Raw genomic sequence first — 22885 nt, 5'->3', positions numbered from 1 at the left:
GACACTGTGAATATTAATCTTTGTGCCTTTAAATTCTCGGCACATGTCTCTCCTCTCTGAGTGAACTGAAAGCTGTTCTTGTTTGACTTTTTCTATTTCTGTGCTCACTCATTAGTTTGTTTACAGTGTTTGTGTTTATTCCCCCAGTGACCAGTTCACCCACTGGAAATTTTGAAACCTATAAATAAATTCTCAAGGACAGAAACGGTGAAGTCAGGGTTAAGTCGCGAGGACTAAGGGATAGACGTTAATGGTGATTTTTCGGGTTTAATTCAGTTTCCTGTGTCATAGCCAAGATTTCCTGTCGTTTGTTTTTGAGGCGAGAAATGTCACGTGCACAGCACACTGGATGACGTAGGGATCCAGAAACGTTAACGTGTACCATGTTGGAAAATACCATTTTGTGATCAACAGACCTTGATAAACCGTGCTAAATGTTACCTTAAATTTACTAAATATATTTTTTTATGTTCCGTCTTAGTCATTTGTAGCCTATACGTGTTATTTTAACTTTTACCCTCCAAAAAATTCTACCCTTGATTGAGGTAGACAAAATGTATGACATTTATTATTTAAAAACAAACAAACAAAAACATATCCGTATTCAGTATTAAATAACATTTTGGCTTTAATGTAAATCGAGCTGTCCAATGGCCATGCGTCATCTCCCAGTTAGCCACACCCACCAGCAACGCTAAAAGTTTATTGGAGCGCGAGGCGCTTTGGTCTCACTCACAGTGCAGGATACTTTAACTTCACTTCTCCTCTCCGTTAGGAGTCAATGTTAATCTAAACAGCTAGAGCGCGAGACCTCGGTCATGTCTTTGGCGGATCAGAGTCTGCAGTTTTTCCCGGTGAGCGCGCGGGTGTCGGTTCTCCGGGCACGAGGCCTCCGGATCAAAGGGAAGGATGGCACCAACGATGCGTACGCGACGCTACAAGCGGGTCGCGAGACGTTCCGCACACCGGTGGCGGAGAAGCACACGGAGCCGGTGTGGGGCGGGGACGATGCCGCCTTCATTTTCACTGAACAGGACGGCGTCCCGCTGCAGGTGCGCGTGCTACACCGCGTCCCGCTCGGAGCGGACAAAGTACTCGGACTGACCGTCGTCAATGTGCACGAGCTCCGGCAGGACAGCGCGCGCGAGAACCCACAGTAAGAGCGCTTTTTACTACCAGGCAATTCTTTTTAGTGCTTATGCATTAAGGGTGGAGCGATGTACTGTATGAAGGTATTTATTTTCACTATGCTTGATATTTAGGATTTGCTAACAAGTGATTGCCTTAGGTAATTCACAGTGTCTTCACTGCTCGTGACATCTGACCCATTTTTAGTATAAACCTTAAACCCAAAATTAAAGGTTTATACGAAATATTCATGATCAGTTTAGTTTTGCTCATATTCCAGTAAATCAAACTGGAATAAAGTTGGTGTGACGTTGGACGTTCGATATTCGCAGATGTGCGGAAATTAAGGGACCGTGTCTAAAGTTACATACGACATTGTTAAACACGATTCTAACTTCAATAGCATTTGGAGGGAATGACGTACAGTCATATAACCAACTGTAAAGTGTTCATCTAGGTGTCAGCTGTAATGCACACCTCCATAAATTTTTGCTATTTAACAAAATAAACTATTAAGTCATATATAAGTATTGCCACGTATTTTATTACTGCATGGGCTCATACACAAAATATACCATAATTTAAAGCTCAATGGCATTTGAAGGGAATGACTTAGAGTCACACATCCAACTGTAAAGTGTTCATCTAGGTGTCAGGTATGATGAACACCTTTTTAGATTTTTGATATTTATTAAAATAAGCTATTAAATCACATGTAAATTAGATATGAATTTCACTAGAGAATGGGCCCATACACAAAATATACCATTATTATTACCTTGTAACACTAACAAGTCACATGACACCAGGGAGGGAAAATGGCCAATTGGGCCCAATTTGGACATTTTCACTTAGGGGTGTACTCACTTTTGTTGCCAGTGGTTTAGACATTAATGGCTGTGTTGAGTTTGAGGGGACAGCATATTTACACTGTTACACAAGCTGTACACTCACTACTTTACATTGTAGCAAAGTGTCATTTCTTCAGTGTTGTCACATGAAAAGATATAATCAAATATTTACAAAAATGTGAGGGGTGTACTCACTTTTGTGAGATATTATATATAGATATATAAATATATATACACTAATATATGTATATAATATAATATTATATAATTATTTCATTAATAGGACATCTATTTTTTGAAGAAAACCATTCAATCCAGTACGGGTCATTTTGACCCCTTTATGCATTTGTGAAGGTTTTTTTGTTCATGCATTGTAGGGTTAAATATCAAAATTCTAAAAGATGTGAGTGATACCTAACACCTAGTCGAACACTTTCCAGTTGGTTTTGTGACTGTACATCATTCCCTTCAAATTTAAATAATGGCTATTTTGTGTATGGGCCCATTCTGTAGTGAAATTCATGGCAATATTTACATATGATTTAATAGCTTATTTTAATAAATATCAAAAATCTAAAAGGTTTGAATTATACCTGACACCTAGATGAACACTTTACAGTTGGTTATATGACTGTAAGTCATTCCCTTCAACTGCTATTGAAGTTAGAAACGTGTTTAACAATGTCTTATGTAACTTTAGAGACGGTCCCTTAATTTCCGCATATCCACGAATATTGACGTCAAACCAACTTTATGCCAGTGTAAATCAATATGGATTTTTTAAAAACACTTCAGTTACTATCATTGTAGCATTGCCGCCTCACAGAGTTTTTGTCCATGTTCTCCCCGAGTCTGTGTGGGTTTCCTCTGGGTTCTGTGGTTTACTCCTACCTGCCAAAAACATGCCAGTAGATGCACTGGCAATGCTTAACTGCCCATAGGGAGGTTTGTGTTTGTGTGTGTTTGTGTGTGTGTGTTTGTGTGTGTGTGTTTGTGTGTGTGTGTTTGTGTGTGTGTGTTTGTGTGTGTGTGTTTGTGTGTGTGTGTTTGTGTTTGTGTGTGTGTATACAAGTTGCCCTGTGATGGACTGTCATCAGGGTGTATTAACGCCTTGCACCAGGAAAGACTCTGGATCCATGAATGAATGATTTAAACACAAACTATACAGTCAAGCTTCCTCTTACCAGAACTATTCTTAGGTTGAATTGTATTTGCCATCTTTAATTTCATAAACATCAACATCTTGGGGTCACGGTGGCTTAGTGTTTAGCATATTTGCATTGAACCTCCAGGGTTGGGGGCTTGATTCCCACCTCCGCCCTGTGTGCACGGAGCTTGCATGTTCTCCTTCTCCTTTTGCTTCGGGGTTTCCTCCCCCAGTCCAAAGACATGCATTGTGGGCTGATTGCCATCACTAAATTGTCCATAGTGTGTGAATGGGTGTGCATGCGTGTGATTGTGCCCGGAGATGGATTGGCACCCTGTCCAGGGTGAATAGGCTGAATTGTTGTTGAAATGTGAGACACGAGGTCCCTTTCCAGAACCTTCAACCTGACTGTCCCTCAGTAGTGAAATGAACGTCACTATCTTCAAAAAAAACTGCTAAAGACCCACCTCTTCCCTGAACACATTACTAACTCCTAACATGGATCAAAATCTGCAGTAGAAATTTATCACTGCATTTTTGCATTGCTGTTATAAAGTCTTGTAATTATTTAATCTTATACTTCTAGTAGTGAAGCTTTGCTGAAGGTTTGGCAACAGGTGAAAATGAGAGATGCAGCTATCAGATCAAGAAAAATAATTAAGAATACAGGAATGTAATGGACGAAAACAACAAATCAGGGATATAGATGACAATATTTACATTTTGCAAAGTGATATTGTCACTATAGTTACTGGCATTATTCAAGGCCGTCACAAGAAAGGAACTCTTTGTTTACTTGTCCACAGCCAGTTCCCGTTCTTCTCTTTTCTGTTAAAAAGTAATAAAAAAGTAAAAACAAAATGTCACTCGCTCTTGTTAAGAAAATGCAGTCGAGAAACTTGGACTAAATACAAGACTTGAAACTTGGACTAAACCATCTACTGCTAACAAATTACTGCAGTATTAGTCTGCCCTGCTTAATCCATGGTAAGCCTACAGTTTAACGATATATTTTAGATTTAAGCAAGTCTGTCAGTCACCAACATCCACAAGGAAAATGGAGATCGCAGTCTGTTAATCTGACACGCTTGGGTCTATTGCTCCTTTACATCAGAAGGATTCGTCCATTTCTATCCACACAGGCCACTCAGGTGCTGATTCAGTCTCTTGTCATTTCGAGACTGGACTACTGCAACTCTCTCCTGGCAGGTCTTCGTCTGAGCAACATTCAACCTCTGAAACTGATCCAGAATGCAACTGCTCGACTTGTTTTCAACGTTCCTAAGTTCTCCCACGCCCCCTCCACTGGCTTCCTGTAACTGCCCATATCAGATTTAAAACACTGATGCTTGCCTACAAAAGCCAAAAACAGACCAGCACCCACTTATCTCAAATCACTTATCACACCCCGCACTGCACCACGAGCCCTCCGATCCTCTAGCACCGCTAGACTAGTGCCACCATCTCTCAGGGTACAAGGAAGGCATGCATCAAGACTCTTCTCTGTTCTGGCACCTAGGTGGTGGAATAATCTTCCCCTAGATGTCCGAACAGCTGAGTCACTGGCAGTCTTCAAACAACATCTAAAGACCTACCTCTTCCTAAAGTACTTAAATGATCACTTTAAAAAAAAATAAATAAATAAAAAAAATAAAAAACCTTTGTGTGCTCTTACTATATTGCCTCCCAACAGACTTTTAAGACTGATGCTATTCTTAGTCCGTGACCTAGTGAACCAGTATCGGGATGTATTTATTGATGGAGACTTCAAAGCACTTCTGTAAGTCGGTCTGGATAAGGGCGTCTGCTAAATGCCGTAAATGTAATTCTACATGAAGGAGATCACCGACTGCAATGCTATAATTATGTAGAAATGCAAACTGTGTATTGATTTTAGACAAAGATAACAATTACAGCAATCAGAGCAGCTGTGTTTAAAAAGTGAAGCACTAGAAAGAAGGCTTGTCTAGCAAGCGTGTGTACATGCAGGGATGAACAAGTTTGCTGTTGTGTTTGATTCTGCTTGGTTTTTAGTAGTGTTTTATCACATTTCTGTGTTATGTAATTGAAAATGCTGGATAGTTAGCTGACCCGGCTGTTGTTAGACGCCATTTAGATGACATTTGTGGCACATTTTAGTCACAGCAGTAGCTATATTTATCTGTTTTTATTACACAACATGGAGAGTATTTTATCTCAACAGTACTGCATGAACATAGAAACCGTTGTCCAGCTCAGTTCTGTTACATAGTACAGTACAGTATGTGAACAAAGTGTTAACACACAAATTAGGAAGTCAGTACCTATTTTGTTCTCATACTTTGTGTGCATTCGGTCAACAATTAATCACGGTTGTTATGTTGTTCATTAATAAAAAAAAAACAACAACATACAATCGTTGATATGATGGAGGTTTCAAGATGTAAGGAGACGTTTATTTCATATTTATGGAATTGGAATTTATGTTTAGTTTGCTTGCTTGTTTGTTTGTTTGTTTTATTGTCCCTAAAGTGGAAATTTGTCTTGGAAGGAGTCTCCAGTGTCAGTGACTTCAGTGTCTTCCACAAGATAGTCTTCAGAACTAAGGGCTTGGCATTTTACGGTTTCCGGTAACATCACAAGCTATTGTTGTTTCTTTTCTCTTTTTTTTTTTTTACTTCAAGAGTGAGAAAAGACGAGGCTGATGAGGGATCGATTGTTTATAGCTGCTATCAGCTTCACATGAGAGTGCATCACACCACCACTTCACTGATTATTTTCCTATAACAGCATCTAAATAATTTATATCCAGCAGAAAATACTTCAGCTAACACACTTTCCTTGTTCAAGGCTGAAAGTACAATACCAGTGGTGACTCTCTTGTGTCCTCTTCTTTCATGGTGATTTTGAGCTTACTTAGTTGTTATGGTCACATGATCTAAACATGGCAGTCACCATGGCAGGGAGAACAGCGCGTTATAGAATAAACTGGTTTGTTCAAACCCTACAAAGCAGTTTGATTCTTTAGCTAATGTGTGTGTGTACATTTTATAAGACATGTAAAGAGAGTTAATAATCACTTTCATATAAACACATTATTTGTTTTTGCTCATAGCCAGGGCTCAGTGTCCTGACATGGCTGGATTTCTGAAACTCATTATCATTCATAATTTAAATACCTGGAAAATGAGACAAAGGAAACATTTTGGGTCTTTTTATAGTCCTTTAGATGACATATTTTTAAAATAGTACACACATGTTGATGTTCTTTGACTTAAGGATTGCGCTTTGCCCTGAACAGCATCATTGTTGCTGGTGAATGCTAAAGGGATTTGTTTCGAGATCTTATACCACTCCAGCCAACCCATTAAACCTTGATGGCCGCTCGGCTGTGTTTTACTATTTCTTTGGCTGTGTTCATTCTCTCAGACAGCAGACAACCCTCCAGAGAATTTGATAAGCCCATTATGGTGATATTCTATACAATAGCCTTAGACAGAGATGTACAAAAGCATGCTTCTGTTCCAGTCATTTTTTGTAGTTTTTAAACCCAGCCTTGGTCACTTTTCCTTAGTTTGATCTATTTGACCATTAAGGGATGTGCTGTTACTTTATCAGCTCAAATGATGTGTAAAATTAGCATTTGATGGATTAAGAAATCAAGCAACTATTATTGATTTCAACACACCCAGAAGGCAGTGCTGCAATCTGATGCCTTTTAATTTTAAAAGGTCTATTGACCTCCATTTAGCTCACAACTTTCTGCTTACTAGCACAAGTTAGTTAAAGTGGAATTTAATTACAATTCTTTAGGTCGATTAGATGAATCATTAAATTTGTTTGCCAATAATTTGACTTGGCTATCATTGTATCTAAACGAACACTCTCCACGTCGGGTCATGTTCAAAATCTCAGGCCTGATTAAATCAATAACGACTATGTTTAAAGCTGATTCTAAACCAAATGGAGATTCAATTAACATTGTTTAATCAGTGGAGCTTTTGAACACCACTGGAAGCTTAAACACTAACCTGAGCTCTTGAAAAGCCCTTGAAAGCCTGTGAAAGCTGTACATTAAAAAATAATCCAGCAGCTGAATGACTAGTCACTAGGCTGTGTATTGTGTGAGTAACTCTATACTAATGTAAATAGTATACAACGTTAGTTGACATTTTTATTCATAAGAATTTCTAAGCATTCCTACATTTGCCACAACATTTAACTTGTACAAAGGTTAACACAAATAAAGTTAGGTCTCCATAAAGTTGTGAAGGTGTGAGCAAAACCTTCATCACATGTTTATAGAACAGTGCAGGAATGTTATTCTCTCCTGATAAAGTTCTCAGTTAGCTGGATGTCAGCCGACTCCCCTTCCTTGACCTTGGATGAAACCCGAACTTGCTTCTTGAAGGCTGGTTGAAGTTTGATCTGTGTGTGTACGTGTGTGTGTGCGTGTGTGTAGGTGTCCGGCTCAGTTTTCCTTAAATGGACGCCCTGGTTGAAGTTTCACATTTATTTACCATGTGTTGAATTAGTCAGTAAATCTTGAAGCACACATTGGCCTAAACCTCATTATTGCTATTACACTTTATTTAGAAAATGTAGAATATTTAGAAAACTCTTAAACACTAATTCATATTTGAACACTTGTGTTTTATTAGAACATGTAGCATTGTAACTTGGATTGAGATGTTTCAATCCAAGATCTTTGTCTGGGCAAAGTGATGCTCACCTATATAATATATTTCTATATAATATAAAATACATCTATATAATATATTCTGTATAATACATATACATAACTTGTATAGGACAATAGTGTTTAAAAAAGCCATTTAATCATAGAATAATCTTTTTCAAATGTATTGATTTAAACCCCTGTTAAGTGTCCAATTCATTCATACAAAATTGTTCTCTATTTAAAAAAAAAAAAAAGAGAGAGAAAATAATAATTTTGAAAAATCTCTTGATATCCCACTTCCAGTGCTCAATTAGTAAAATAGGAGATACTGGAACACCAAGGGAGAGGTGATCCAGCAAGTGGACAGTGGGGGGAAAAGATCCCAGAACATATAGATGCAATAGCACTTCAAGAGCTTTGGGTAATGCAGTAGTGTTGAATGGTGCCATAGACCTAGGGCCAGTGGTAAAGAGTAAGTATGATGACTGTGGTTAAAAAAAAAAAAAAAAAAAAAAGGATTGCAACCATAACATTCCAGTGATGCTGTGGTGTGACACATTTCCGATGTGTTAAGCTTCACAATAAGTGCTCAAGCATAAATATAACCGATATCAATGGGGAAAAAAAGATGTTCTTAGCTCGCCTGGTTATCCAAATTATTCCACGACACAGTCATGTAACTCCTGATGTTGCAGTTTGCTCTGATGTGTAAGTTAGATGTCCTTTACAAATCCAAAAACTCACATACGGGACAGGGTTGAATTTTGTGAGCGATGGACCAACAAGTTTCATAAACCGAAACGGTGCCTCCCTTACTTTTTTTAGCATCTCGTTCTGCCCTATCGCTTTCGCTTACTTCTTTAAGAAATAATATCAGCTGCCTTCTTTTGCCATATCCAAGAAACGTGAGCGCATGTAACTGATGACACAAGTACGCAGTGTGCTATGATACTAGTTAGTAGTTGGTCATCATGGAAATGAGCCGATTGTATTTTTGGTAGAGAGGTGAAACGAAAATGTTGCATGATCCCTACAAGTAAGTCCAGGATGTACTGGATTCTGTTCCCGGGCTGATCCGGTGCAAAATAAGTACTGCCCACCCCGGCTTCTGTAAAATGTACAGCAACTGGATTCCTTGTATCATGATTTCTAGTAGCACTTCTATGTTCAGTGTTCTTGACTTTCTAGACTTTTCCAAGTGCACCGAACTGCACACACACTTCATAACATGTATCACACTTTGTGTAGTGCAAGTAATGATCCCTTCAATCTTAAAAACTTTTACGGTTTTTACGGTTGTGTTAGTTGAAACTCCTAGCCTCTCGGGCAGTGATGCAGACAGAAAGCCCTTGACTGCTGCACACTCAAAGCCTGAAGTCCTTATCAGTGCAGGAACCCAGGAAGTGAAGTCCCTCATTATCATCCCATCCATCTTCTTGTATACAGTGGTATAAAACAAATCAAGGCTCCAGGACCTTGGTGCCACACATAACTAACTACACCACACACCACTAACTACACCACACACACAATGCAAAAACTACAACACACACACACACACACACACACACGCGCGTGCTATTAATGTACACACAATGTAGGGCATATTAGCTATCCAGTGCACTCTGCAAAAACAGAACAGAAGCAGGAAATGACATTAAGTTTATCTGTTCTCTAAGTCAACCGTTAAGATGGAGAAACTTCCTGAATGATCACATCAGACATTTCACTACGTCTGTTCATGTACACTCTGCATAGATAGACAGTCTGATACAGATTGATACGTATTTATTGTATTCTCTGTACTGCGATACCCATTCTTTCCCACATAAATCTGAAAATCTCATAGATGTTACACTAGAAGGAAACATTATTAAGGAAAAAACGGTGATGGGTCAAAGAAGCGATTCAATGTCAAACATGACTGTGTAATGACTATATAAAGATTGACTTTGCTTCCTTCCAGACCTGACATAAAGATCATTACTGTAGTCAAAACAATAGAACACTAAATTACCGCAACACCAACAGGAGAAACTTTATATATAGTATAAATCTACTTGCATCATGGTCAGCAATAGATTCAATAGATTGCTCCATTTTGATACTAGCTGTCTGGTGTAGATGGCTCTCCTGGTCATTCAGCCTGACACTAGATGACTGTTAAACCCAGTTTATTATTTGGTTATTCAGCTAAAACTCTTTTATTCAATGACTACAATGAATAATTCAGTAACTGCAGTGAAACTAACAGGAAATGTATGTCATTTCAAAAGTGAGAAGTCTACACAGTTTCAGGAGTTATCCTTCACTTAAATGTGAGGGTATGGGTGTGTGTTAATTGTAGAGTGACCTTTAGAGGACTGTGTTGAATTTGCACTCCCAGGTTGCATCATTTGGGCAGAAACACTCCTGAAACCTTGGCATGTCGGGACGTGATACCGGATTGTCTGGAATTTTCTACTTTTCTGTTTCAGCCTTTTTCGGGAGTGGCGGAAAACTTCCTGTTTCTCTCTGCGTCAGTGAATCGAGGATTAAAGAATCTACTATTGTGAATAAATGATAACGATAACATCAAAATTAATGGCAGTAATGGATGTCCTCTGTTCATATAGATATGTATAGATTAAATATTTAGTGATTTTGAATTGCAGTACTATGATAATAAGACTGGTTAAGTGATTTGACATTTATGTTGATGGGGCGGGGGGGTTGATTACAAAAAGCCCAAATTGCACTAAATGTTCCTAATTATCTAATTAAGTTCATTCATTTGCACAGTTTCCTCTGGAAAGTATGCAATCTGAGATTTGTTCTGTCTTCATCGCTTCTTCTTATACTGCCCCCACTGTTTGTTTCTATTGCACCACATGCATACGTAGCCTCAATTTCTAACGACGCACACATCCACTGTGCCAGAGGAACGCAGGGTACAGACGTAGTTAAATCAAGCATAAAGCCGCCCTTATGAGTGTACAGCACACACCCATTCCAGTTTGGGCTTTTATGTCAGTGGCAGGTTCTCTGGGGTTTTACTCATGATGAGCTAGTTCTCCATAGTGATACACACTACAGTACTGTAGTGTGGTTATAACGCTAGTATTAGTGAAGAACTGTGATAATGCTGACAGCAGTGTGATGTGTCTCATTATCAGCAGGATGTGGTGTTTCCTGTGCTCTTATGGTCTCTAAAAATGACACATCTGCACTTTTCTGGCCTGTTATTCAGTAAAGGTAGTGCATGTAACTGTGTGTGTAAGGACTTTTAAAATAACTAAAAAATAAGCCCCAAAACTTTCATTTATAAAACATCCCCCACAAACAGGTTTATGTGAATAAACGTACGGAGAAAAATTTACAAATCAACAGTGAAATTTTACTCTGAATCCTTGTGTAGATCTAGAAAAGTGTAGAGTTTAAAAGCACTCATTTCCAGACCTGGAAAAATATGGAACATCCATCCATCCATTTTCCATACCGCTTATCCTACACAGGTCATGGGGGAGCCTGGAGCCTATCCTGGGGAACTCGGGGCACAAGGCGGGGAACACCCTGGACAGGGTTCCAACCTATCACAGGGCACAATCACACATTCACACACTATAGACAATTTGGAAATGCCAATCTGCCTACAACACATGTCTTTGGACGGGGGGAGGAAATCATTGTACCCGGAGGAAACCCCTGAAGCACGGGGAGAACATGCAAACGCAACGCATATGTTCCTAGGCAGAAATCGAACCCTCAACCGCAGAGGTGCGAGGCAAACATGTTAACCACTATGTTAACACTTCTGTATTGAAGCATGTTTGTGTATATGTGTGGTGAAACAAAGAGGTGGCTTATGGGTAAGTGATGTGTAACAGCGTATTGCACCTTTAGACGACACTGATTGGTCGAGGTGGTTCTTTGTGTCCAACTTCAAAATATTGATGTATCTGAAGAGAAAACTAAAGACCTTCAGATAATAAATGTTATATTTTGTCTAAAATGGGGGAAACGATGTACATTTAGTTTCACTCCAATCTGACATGTTAACACATTGTGATGTGTTGCTGCTTGTCTCCTGCAGGTGGTTTAAGCTGTTAAATAAGACGGGGAAAGCCGATAAGGAGCGCGGTGAGGTTCTGCTGGACATTCAGTTCCTGAAGAGCAGCATGAGTGTCAGCATGATTGACCTCTCTGACAAATCACACTCGCGCCTTGGAAAGTTCAAGGACAAACTGCGGGCCAAAAAGAAAGAAGGGCTGAGCGACTCAGCCTCCGCGATTTTGCCTTCGGTCAGCCAGGTGTTGACGGACAGTGAGGAAGAACTGGACAGAGAGACGGAGGGAGAGTCGACAAAAAAGAAGAAGAACAAACTAAAGTCTCTTTTTGTTCCTAAATCCAGCATGAAGCGCAACTCCATGTCTCAATCCATGTCCTCATTAGGGGCACTTCCTGATAAAAACTCGTCCATCAGCTCGAGCACGTCCTCAGGCCTCAATGTGGAATCAGAAGGTAAGAGGTATCTGATTCTATCATTTACAATATATATATATATATATATAATATATATAATAATAATTACACTCTTTGTGTTTTTATTAATTATATTCTTTAAATTTTGTATGAAGGGAAGAAAAAGAAGAAATTTACCTTTTTAACACACAAACGGAATGGCAGCACAGACAGCAAGACATCCACTCATAATAACGCCACCCTTGGCTCGACCAATCAGAATCCTCCATCACCGATTGATATCTGCATTAATGGTAGTCATGTTTACAGAGAAGAAACCCAAAGTGAAGAAGTGCAGGAAATGGAGGAAGAGGAAGAGGAGGGAGATAAAGAGGAAGAAGAGGAGAGATGGCGAAGAGAGGAAGTAGAACGGGAACGACTGGAGGAGGAGAGAAAAAGAAAAGAGAAAGAAGAGCAAAGGAGAAAGGAGGAGGAAGAAAAAGAAAGGATAAGGAGAGAGAGAGAGAAAGAGGAGCACAGGAGAAGAATAGAGGAGGAAGAAAAAGAGAGTATAAGGGTGGAGAGAGAGAAGGAAGAACAAAGGAGAAGGATGGCAGAGGAAAAAGAACGGATAAGGATGGAAAGAGAGAAGGAAGAAGAAAGGAGAAGGATGGAGGAGAGAGAAAAAGAGAGGATAAGAATGGAGAGAGAGAAGGAAGAACAAAGAAGGATTGAGAAGGAAGAAGAAAGGAGAAGGATGGAGGAGAGAGAAAAAGAGAGGATAAGAATGGAGAGAGAGAAGGAAGAACAAAGAAGGATTGAGGAGGAAGAAAAAGAAAGGATGAGGATTGAAAGAGAGAAGGAAGAACAAAAGAGAAGGATGGAGGAGGAAGAAAAAGAGAGGATAAGGATGGAGAGAGAGAAGGAGGAACAAATGAGAAGGATGGCAGAGGAAAAAGAACGGATAAGAATTGAAAGAGAGAAGGAAGAAGAAAGGCGAAGGATGGAGGAGAGAGAGAAAGAGAGGATACGAATGGAGAGAGAGAAGGAAGAACAAAGAAGGCTTGAGGAGGAAGAAAAAGAAAGGATGAGGATTGAAAGAGAGAAGGAAGAACAAAAGAGAAGGATGGAGGAGGAAGAAAAAGAGAGGATAAGGATGGAGAGAGAGAAGGAGGAACAAAGGAGAAGGATAGAGGAGGAAGAAAAAGAGAGAAAGAGGATAGAGAAAGAGGAACAGCAGAGAAAGTTGGAGGAGGGAGAAAGAATGAGGATGAAGAGAGAGAAGGAAGAACAGATGAGAAAGTTGGACGAGGGAGGAAAAAGAAAGGAAGAGAGGGTGGCAGAAGAGCTGAGGAGAAAGATGGAGGAGGGGAATGACAGGAAGAAGGCTGAGGAAGAAGAGAAGATGAGGATTGCTGAGGAGGGAAGGATGAAGGAAGAGAAGAAAAGAGCGGAGAGAAAACGCATGATGGAGGAGGAAGAAAAACAGAAAGAGGAGAAAAGGATTGCAATGGAGAGAAGGTTAGCAGATGAGAAAAAAGCCAGGGAGGAAGAAGAGAGAAGAATAGCAGAAGAGAAGGAGAAACAGCATAAGGAAGAAGAACGAGTTCGAGAGGAAAAAGAGAGGAAGAGGGCAGAGATGGAGATGAAGAGAAAAGAAGAGGAGCAGGAAAGAAGGAATATGGAGATGGAGGATAAGAAAAAGAAGGAAAAACAGATGAGAGAAGAGCAGGAGAGATTAAGAAAAGAAGAAACTGTATTTGAAGAAAGTGTCATCTCACAATCCACTGACTTCCCTCGTTCAGCCAGAATCTCCATGAAACCGAGGTTAGTGCCGGTGTTCCTTCACTAAATAGCATGTAGCATACAGGGAGTATTATTCAGTATTTTACTTAGTACAGTAGTATGCAAGTAGAGTTTTTTTGTTTTTTTTTTTAGTATTAATTAGTATTAAATATTTTAGGTAGTAGTAAGCACCACAAGTAGCAGTAGTATGCACCATAAGTGAAGTATTTAGTGCAATTTTTAGTGCGGTAGTATGGGCCACAAATGGAATATTGTTTAGTACTTTATTTAGTGTCATAGTATGCATTGGAATATTATTTAGTACACTGTTTAGTGCAGTAACATGCACCAAAGCAGAGTATTATTTAGCACCCTACTAAGTGCAGTAGTTTGCACCAAAGTGAATTATTATTTAGCATCCTGCTAAATTCAGTAGTATGCACTAAAATAGTGTATTATTTAGCATCCTAATAAGTGCAGTAGTATGCGCCAAAGCAGAGTAGTATTTAACACCATACTAAGTGCAATAGTGTGCACCAAAGCAGAGATTTATTTAGCACCCTATTATGTGCAATAGTATTCACTAAAATAGTGTATTATTTAGCAACCTATTTAGTGCAGTAGTATGCACCAAAGCAAAGTATTATTTAGCACCATACTAAATGCAATAGTGTGCAACATAGCAGAGTATTATTTAGCATCCTAATAAGTGCAGTAGTATGCATCAAAGCAGAGATTTATTTAGCACCCTATTATGTGCAATAGCATTCACTAAAATAGTGTATTATTTAGCATCCTATGAAGTGCAGTAGTATGCACCAACGTGAAGTATTATTTAGCACACTATTATGCACCACACACCATCACAAGTCATTTGGGACAGCCTTAGACTGTGGTCAGTTACAGTACCTTCCCGCTATTAAACTCATTCTCATTTAACTAACAGTTAGTATACATAGAAAACTAACTAGTTCACTCATCATTTATTCCAAATACTATGTTTCCATCCCCCTTTATCATACACTCTTTGTCCACACATTGCTGTGATATTTTGGTATAAATGTGTATTCCTGGTTCACAATCAAATTAATAATTCATTTAAACACAGGAGGATGAAAACATGCACTGTTGCCTGGTGATCAGTGACATTAGGCAAAAATGCTGTTAAGCTCATTATACACAGCTTAATTTATATCCTAACAGCTTAGCTTTTGCATGTGCACTTCTGTAGCACCACTGTATAGCAAGCTTCGAGCACTCTGACATATGTTGTGTATGTTATGTTTACGCACTGTCCTTTACTGTGCCTATTGTCCTGTTTGGTATTTGCTGTACTGTCTTGTGCTTGTTGCACACATTTGCACAAGTGTGCTTTATGTAGTCCTGTGTATGTCTTTGTAGTCTTATTTAGTTCTGTGTAGTCTCACGTAGCTCTGTGTTGTTTATGTAGCACCATGGTCGTGGAGGAATATTGTTTCGTTTCAATGTGTATTGTACCAGCTGTGTATGGCTGAAATGACAATAAAGCCACTTGAACTTGATATAGTACTCTGTAGTACTGTGAATCAGACCGTGGTACATTTGGTGAAAGCTGGGGTGTTTGGGTAGGTGTGATCACAGACATTGCACACAAGTGCGGACCAAAACTATCTCTCTGTAGCTGCCTGTGGAAGAGAGGTGATCTCCATCCAGAACTTGATATAAACCCAATCAAACCTGACTGCAAGAGGTGACCAATGAAAAACACTTTTGTGAGTACGTTTCCAGTCCAGTCCCTTTCCCACACGGCCCTCGGCCAATGTTTTTCCTGTCAGCTTTCATTTGTGCAGTGTGAAACCAAACAGAAAACAAACTGAAAGTATTAATTTCACTGTCTTTGACACTCCAAACAGACTGACTGTGGAGAAAGCACTTTTTGTGTCCCTAGTCCACTTCCCCTCATATAAAGCCCTGTAAACATTCTCTGGGTTTGGTTTTTTCAGCTCTAGTAAGGTTCATTGGATGGATGCGTCTGTGATGATCGTAAGGTTCATTGGATTATTTATTTATTTTCATTTTGTAACAGTGGTGGAAACATAGTAATATTAAATGTTTATTAAATTCATGTAGCAGTTGTTAGTTATTAGACGGTTTTAACTGGTCACTTAAAGTAAATGGCTGTAATCCAAAGTTGACCTATAAATAATGACAGGGCCTGTCATTGTTCTGTCACTGGAAAATTCAAGAATAAAAAGCTTTTTTTTTTTTTTTTTTGTTCTAATAAATATCCAGAATAGTATTGTACACATTTAAATAAGAATACATAATACTATTAAAATATTAAGCTAATGTTCATAAAAATCATTTTTGAGTCATATGGGTCACCGATTGCAAAATGTTTGAACCCCATGCATTAGGTGAGTGATCGAGTTGTGGTGAGGGATTGACTTTAGGTGAGGGATCGACTTTAGAGCTATGCTCTTGACCGTTTCTTTTTCAAAATGGCGGGTGAAACAGAAGTGTAAACAGGAACTTTACTTCAGAATTCAAACCACTGAAATATGAATGGAGTACTCTAGCATTATTTGCATGAATCTAATGTTAGTTTTGTTGGAGTGTTTAAATTGTGGGGTTTTATTCCCCAAACTCCTCCATGTGCATATGACTTGATGAAGTTGTGTTACTGCATTCTGCTAGTTAGTTATTTGCTCCTGCAAAGGTTTCCTGGAAACTGGACTAGATCCAGAAATAGCCTTCATTGTCGGAAACAGTGTCACCGAATCTGTTCAGCTGTGGTATATAACACCAATCTGCCATGAGTCCTAAGATCATTGTGTCCTAGGACGATATTTAGCACCTTTGTGAAATATTCAGAAGGTCTTCAGTAGGTTCAGTACAGTCTGTGGATGCATATGGGAGTGTAAACATGTCTCTACCTGCTGTTCGTTCAGGTGAGTGATTAAGAACTTTGGTTAAATAGTGATTCATTTAACTTTATTAAATTTGGTACAATGCTAAAAGAATCGTCATAACACACACTAACCAACTACAACCTCGAATCAAAATAAATTATTTTAACCCTCCTTGCCATGGTCTGTCTTGTTTTCGTTTCCCTGCTGTGTTTTAATGCTGACTGCTGATGCGTTAGTTCTTGCTAACCCTCTTCAACATTCCTTCTTGTGTTTTACTCAGGGAATGATTTACAACTGACGTTAGCCCACAGGAAATCTCTGCCTGCCCCAAAAAGCTGATCTGGCTATTCTAATCCTCTGACTCATGTTTTTAAAAGCCTTGGATGGCTCATAAAATAGATACTGACTTCAGGAAGGAGGGTGCAGTGTGGTACGAACGAAGATGACTTCTTAGTTCTTAGGAATTCTTTTTCATTTTTTTCATGCGAGACTAAACAACTTTTTACAGAACATTTATGTGAATGTACAAGTATTCGAATGAAGCTGGTCTTGCTATAGGCCTGTTTGAACTATAGAGAATGGATTAGACATTATGGTGTTTAGTTTCCAAGTTCTTAAGAACTCAGCTGATTGACTTTTGTCTTCCATGCCACCTTCACCACTCCACACCTGAAACCATTTTATAGAGTACCGATTAGTACCAGTAAATAAACCAAAAAATATCTTGAACAAACCTCTGGTTTATATTATTCATGCCAAGGCTGAGAATATTACAACATGTAGAGTATTGTCCACAGGCCTTGCATGAATCTTTACAGAAATTATTGTATTGTGTAAGGCAAATCTCTCGCTTTGTAAAGGAAAGGCTTTATAGTTCCAAGACTGGAACTATGGTTATGAAAGCAGGTCCAATCACTTTCAATTAGCTAAAGAGACATTCCTTTAGTTGTTCATCTTTCAATATGTAGCACTTTTCATAATAAGGTCCAACGAGGTTTAGCCGATTAGATTTAGAGATTAAGCTCACAGATTCTGTAAACGGCTATCCAGATAAATCAAAGAAATGTGATCTTGCCTTTTAAGATACCATCAAAACCCACTTTTAATATGCCTTCAAAAAGACTCAGTTTTCTGACTGCGTAAAAGAAAGCCACATCCCTTCGCCTAAATCCAAATTATTTAATGGTGCTCTAGACAATTCAAAGATCTGAACGAGAGTAAACCTTCAGAGATGTAGATCTGTATCAGTAAATCAAAGTGACTGGACTGGTCTTCACAATTCAACCACAAAATCCAGTTTTGATAATCAGATCACCTTTATAAGACGAGCCAAATGCGTTTGAACATTTAAAGAAAAGTCGGTCTAGCTGTAGTAAATAGTTACTTGGCCGATATACACCAAGACCATTACGAGCAGTTGGAGTTTGTGTGTATGTGTGTTTGGCTAAAGGAGGAAGGCCTCAAATTTGGCCGATTACCCTCTAGTGTGGCATAAAGCATTCAGACTATGTAAGGGAAGGTCTCAGGCAATATCAATTTGTCCAGGCATTTTGACTGTGATTATTACAGAATTTCAAGACTATTTACTGTCATGCTCACACAGTATTTAAGTAATTCTGGTTAAAGCACTCACTTTTTGTCTTTACTCACGTCCTGCTCCCTCAGCGTGTCCGTCTCTGCAACAGTTTCTCAGTTGACTATGACGAACACCAACCCCTTTTTGGATGACGATTTAGATGCCAGCATTTCAGAAAACACCAGTGTTGAAGAGGCAACTGCTAAAAAAGGACGTGCCCCATTACCTATACAGTTGACTGGGCCAGATGTTTGCTCCAGAGCTGTTTCTAAACAGCATTCGAATTTAAAAGAAGTCTCAAAACGTCCAGCACCTCAACCACCAGGTACACTGAAGATGACCAGAGAAGTGACGGTCAAAGAAAACACAGATCAAGCAGGTCTCAGTCAAGGAGCAAAGAAAACCCCTGAGAGACATCATGAGAGTAAAGTCTTGTCAGTCACTCAAGATGTCACACAAGTTAATACTAATCCTTTCACATGTGATGGACCAGTGGCTATAAAACACAACAAGACCCCAGCACCAAAACCAAGAAGTGGGATATCCGTGTCTGAAGATAGGCCAAGAAATGGTGGCAAAAACCTAACAGAAAGTACTGCTCACCTTGAAGAAAAAGCAAGTGCTTCTAATAGCAAAGGTAATCCACCAAACTGGAAACTGTTGAAAGCCTCAAATGATATTACAGTTGAATATGTCAAAAGTGACCTTACTGATGATCTGTCACGAAGAGAACATCATCTGGAGGATGCAGTTGAGCCTGAATCTGCAAAGCCAAATTCTCCTTCACGTCTCAGTCAGGATTTGTGTCCAGAACCTCTGGTTTCCCCCACTGATGGACTGCCAAGCATGGAAAGATCCCAAAAGAAGTCTCGAGCCCCTCTTCCTCCAGTTAAACCTAAAAGAACTGAAGATCCAAGCACTCCACACCAGCAGCCATCTCTTCCAAACAAGACTAACCTTGAACAAGCCCAAGAGAACCATAGTAATAAGAAGGACCAAGATAACACATCGGTTTCTAGTAATGAAATAGCTGCAATCAGCACTCCATCATCCACAGTTTCATCCTCAGTGTTCACGCCACTTGCTGAGAAATCACAGGTCATGAAACCTTGTGCTACTGAGTCAGTGGAGACGGGTTCTGGTTCTGGGTCTATGACTTTGCCATGGGCTAAAATGGTACCCAGTGATGCAGGTGAAGTAAGAGAACAAGTTGCTCCCACCTCAGTAATCAGGTGAGATCCCTCCATATAGTCTTAATTAGCCCATTCCATAGAGTTAGTATTGGAACTCTTAGAAATGGTGACAACCAGTATCCTTGTAAACTAGGGGTGTGAAAATCTGCTGGTAAGATGATATGCCATAAAAAAAAAAGGCACTCTGAAAGAAGCCTGTGCTGTGCTGTTATGTGAATGGTATGAGTGGGGAAAGCATCCGTTCAAATGACATTTCCATCTAGACACAGTTTTATGAACATAGTGTCCTCGGCATAATTAAATCAACATGCAGAGTTCTTCAGAATTGTTAGGTTGGGACAGCTCAGCGATTGCTTTGATTTGATTTTTTTTTTTTCCTGGCACCCCCTGTGGAGGAAAACTTTGTTCTAAACACTTCAGACAACTCATACAACTCATTATAATTCTGAAACCTCCATATTGTGAGTTAGATGATGACAACTGCCACAGATTTTTTTTTTTTCTTTACCTGGAACCTAGATGTCACAATTGTCCACCAGTTATCTCTTGCCATCACTGCACTTCTTCTTATGTACTTCCTAGTCCTTATTTAACATTTAACCCAGATAGAAAAAAAAAAAAACAATAGATGTTACCCAAGCTGCATAGCCTCATTTTATTTACATAACTTGGACTTGGAACTTATTTGTCAGTCAGCATGCAATTTCTGTTCACCACCGTACAAACAGAATGATGAGATTGCTGCCTCCAAGAATAACCCTCTGTCGTAACAATGCACTATTCGTGTTGAAGATCATAGTATATTGTAAAACTTGGTGTGGTCTGATGCTCATCTCTGCTGTGTCACATGAATAAATGCTATTCACTGAAAGATCGTTAACATTCCTGTTCTGTCCGTGTACAGGCAGCATGCTGTAAAACCCCTGAGTGCTGCAGAGAATCGGCCTGAAACTCATGAATCTCGAGTAACTGACAACATACAGCCCAAAACAAAGGTACTGCTCCTGACATAAATGTACATGAATGAATACTTACTGCAGTCATGGTTTTTTTTTGCGACAAGTCCAAGTAAGGTCATGAATGTGGGTGAAATCTGGCTATAATAATAACTAGTGTAAATACAGTAAAGCTACTGAATGTTGAAGAACCAATTGTGTTACTGAATTATCCTGTTAACACTCCTCTGACCATGTTATATTAATGAAACTCACTTTACTGTACTCTATACCCGGTGTGCAAACATTAAATATTATAAAATAGTACTACATTTGAATGAATTTATTTTATATATATATATATATATATATATATATATATATATATATATATATATATATATATATATATATATATATATGAGAGAGAGAGAGAGAGAGAGATAGATATAGATATAGATGTGTGTGTGTGTGTGTGTGTGTATAATATATACACACACACATACATAAACAAAACAATAGGTAAATAAGTAAAATGACAGTACAACAGTTGTTTAACACAATATCTGGATTGTGCATGTCTACTCTCACAATATATCAGCAAATACAATGTATATAAAACTAAAGGTTTCCTTTTGGTTACTGAAGTTAAGGTTAAAGTTGAGGTGTAGACATGTTGAGGTGTAGACATGCAGAATGTCACTGGAGGGTCCTCACAAGGATAATAAACGTGTGTGTGTGTGTGTGTGTGTGTGTGTGTGTGTTTGTGTGTTTCAGGCTGCAGAAGCAGTGACGAAAGGCCCGTATTCTCAGTTGACGCAGACCGAGCTGATCTCTCTGGCGTTGCGTCAACAGGAACAGCTTTCAAAGCGTGATGCCAGGATCCAGGAGCTGGAGCAATACATCGATGACCTGCTGGTGCGTGTGATGGACGAAAAGCCAAGCATTCTGATGAGCATGAACACAAAGAACAAATCGATATGAGCACTCAAACAATAGGAGGTGCTGAAGAAAGCATGTAGAGAGTGAATTAATACTTACATACTGACTTTCGGGAAGATGAACTCTGACAACGCTAAGCTAGACTTTGCTAGTATAGCTCTCACTACAGTGCAAAGTCAATGGTGTTAAAGTCTTTATTACTGAGATAAATACATAAACATGGGATTTATTCCCCCTCACATTCATAAACCTCTGCTCTTACTACATATCATGGGACAGAATAAAATGTGTAACGTTGTCTTTCTACTGTTTCCTGTTTTCAAAGTTCACAAAGTTAAAGCTTTGTTCACTAGTGCACAGAAAAAGAGCTCTTTGTACCTACTGTGTTTAATAGTTCCTTTTTTTTGTGAAATGGGGGAAAGTCACACCTAAAACACACAGTATATTGCCTTATTCATTGTGTAATATGCCTGCAATGAGTGCAATACTGTACCCTAAAGCACTTTAATCAGAGACATTTTCTCCTTTTTGAAATCTGTAAATATTAATGATTATTTGTACTTTATACCTTTTCATTTGAACATTATAAGTGATGTTATCTTTCACTCAGAAATAAAGAATTTTCTTTGCAATAGAGTCTCCTATTTAAACGTCTTTAATGCAGCAACTATTCAAATATTTTATTACATCACAGGCTCTTAACCCAGTTAAATAAGATGTGATGGGAGCAGGAAAATATTTAGGATACTAAAATGTGCACACAGGATATTCCTCTACCAAGGCTGGGGACCTCTGTGGAGTTCATTACATCTTAAAACTCCTTGGTGCAGATGAGGACCCATTGGTAGCCTTGTACTCGCCTGATTTAAAACCACAAAGACCCCTTTGGCTAATATTGTGACTGCGTATGAAACAAACAAAAAACCCACATAAATCGTTTATGTGTCTAATGTCATCACAACTAATTTAATTACTCATTTTATTAGTATATTATACTAATAACCGCGTTAAGCCATTTTCTAATTTAGCTTGCTGATTTTATTGTTGTCCGTTGCATTTTTCATGATATGTTCAGTCTTTGTATGTTCATAATTTGTTCTAGTTATCTTGATCAATTAATTTATTTGATTATTATTTAAATAATAATAATAATAATAATAATAATATTCAGGGCTTTTAGTCGATAGGGCGTGTTTTTTTTTTATAAGGCAGACACAAAGATGCCTAAAAGGTACATTTGGATGACGAGAGTATTTATTTATTTATTTATTTATTTATAATTAATTAATTAATTAATTAATTAATCATGACAAAGTACTCTTACTGACATTAAGTAA

At 38.7% G+C, this 22885-nt stretch overlaps 1 protein-coding gene across 2 annotated transcripts; it reads left to right on the top strand.

The window, feature by feature from the left end:
• Positions 1-708: 708 nt before the first annotated feature.
• rab11fip1b (RAB11 family interacting protein 1 (class I) b) lies at positions 709-22179 on the top strand. 2 transcript variants are annotated; one of them, XM_053644915.1, is made up of 6 exons: positions 709-1156; positions 11859-12286; positions 12403-14053; positions 18568-19710; positions 20576-20666; positions 21384-22179. In XM_053644915.1, the coding sequence occupies exons 1-6, from the start codon at positions 819-821 to the stop codon at positions 21588-21590; spliced, it is 3858 nt and encodes a 1285-aa protein (XP_053500890.1). In that variant the 5' UTR covers positions 709-818; the 3' UTR covers positions 21591-22179. The 2 variants fall into 2 exon arrangements, with proteins under 2 accessions (XP_053500890.1, XP_053500891.1); XM_053644916.1 differs by lacking the exon at positions 18568-19710 and having other exon boundaries at positions 717-1156; positions 21384-22175.
• The last annotated feature ends 706 nt before the right edge of the window (positions 22180-22885 follow it).

This window comes from Ictalurus furcatus, chromosome 16, assembly GCF_023375685.1.
Source record: "Ictalurus furcatus strain D&B chromosome 16, Billie_1.0, whole genome shotgun sequence".
NCBI lineage: Eukaryota > Metazoa > Chordata > Actinopteri > Siluriformes > Ictaluridae > Ictalurus > Ictalurus furcatus.
Note: the sequence above shows the minus strand (reverse complement) of the source record. Positions and strands in the feature narration are given on the sequence as shown.

Coding starts and splice junctions, on each gene's coding strand:
- rab11fip1b (XM_053644915.1), top strand. CDS start 819: ATGTCTTTGGCGGATCAGAGTCTGCAGTTTTTCCCGGTGAGCGCGCGG. Junction 19,711..20,575: donor GCTCCCACCTCAGTAATCAG/GTGAGATCCCTC, acceptor GTCCGTGTACAG/GCAGCATGCTGTAAAACCCC. Junction 20,667..21,383: donor ACATACAGCCCAAAACAAAG/GTACTGCTCCTG, acceptor TGTGTGTTTCAG/GCTGCAGAAGCAGTGACGAA.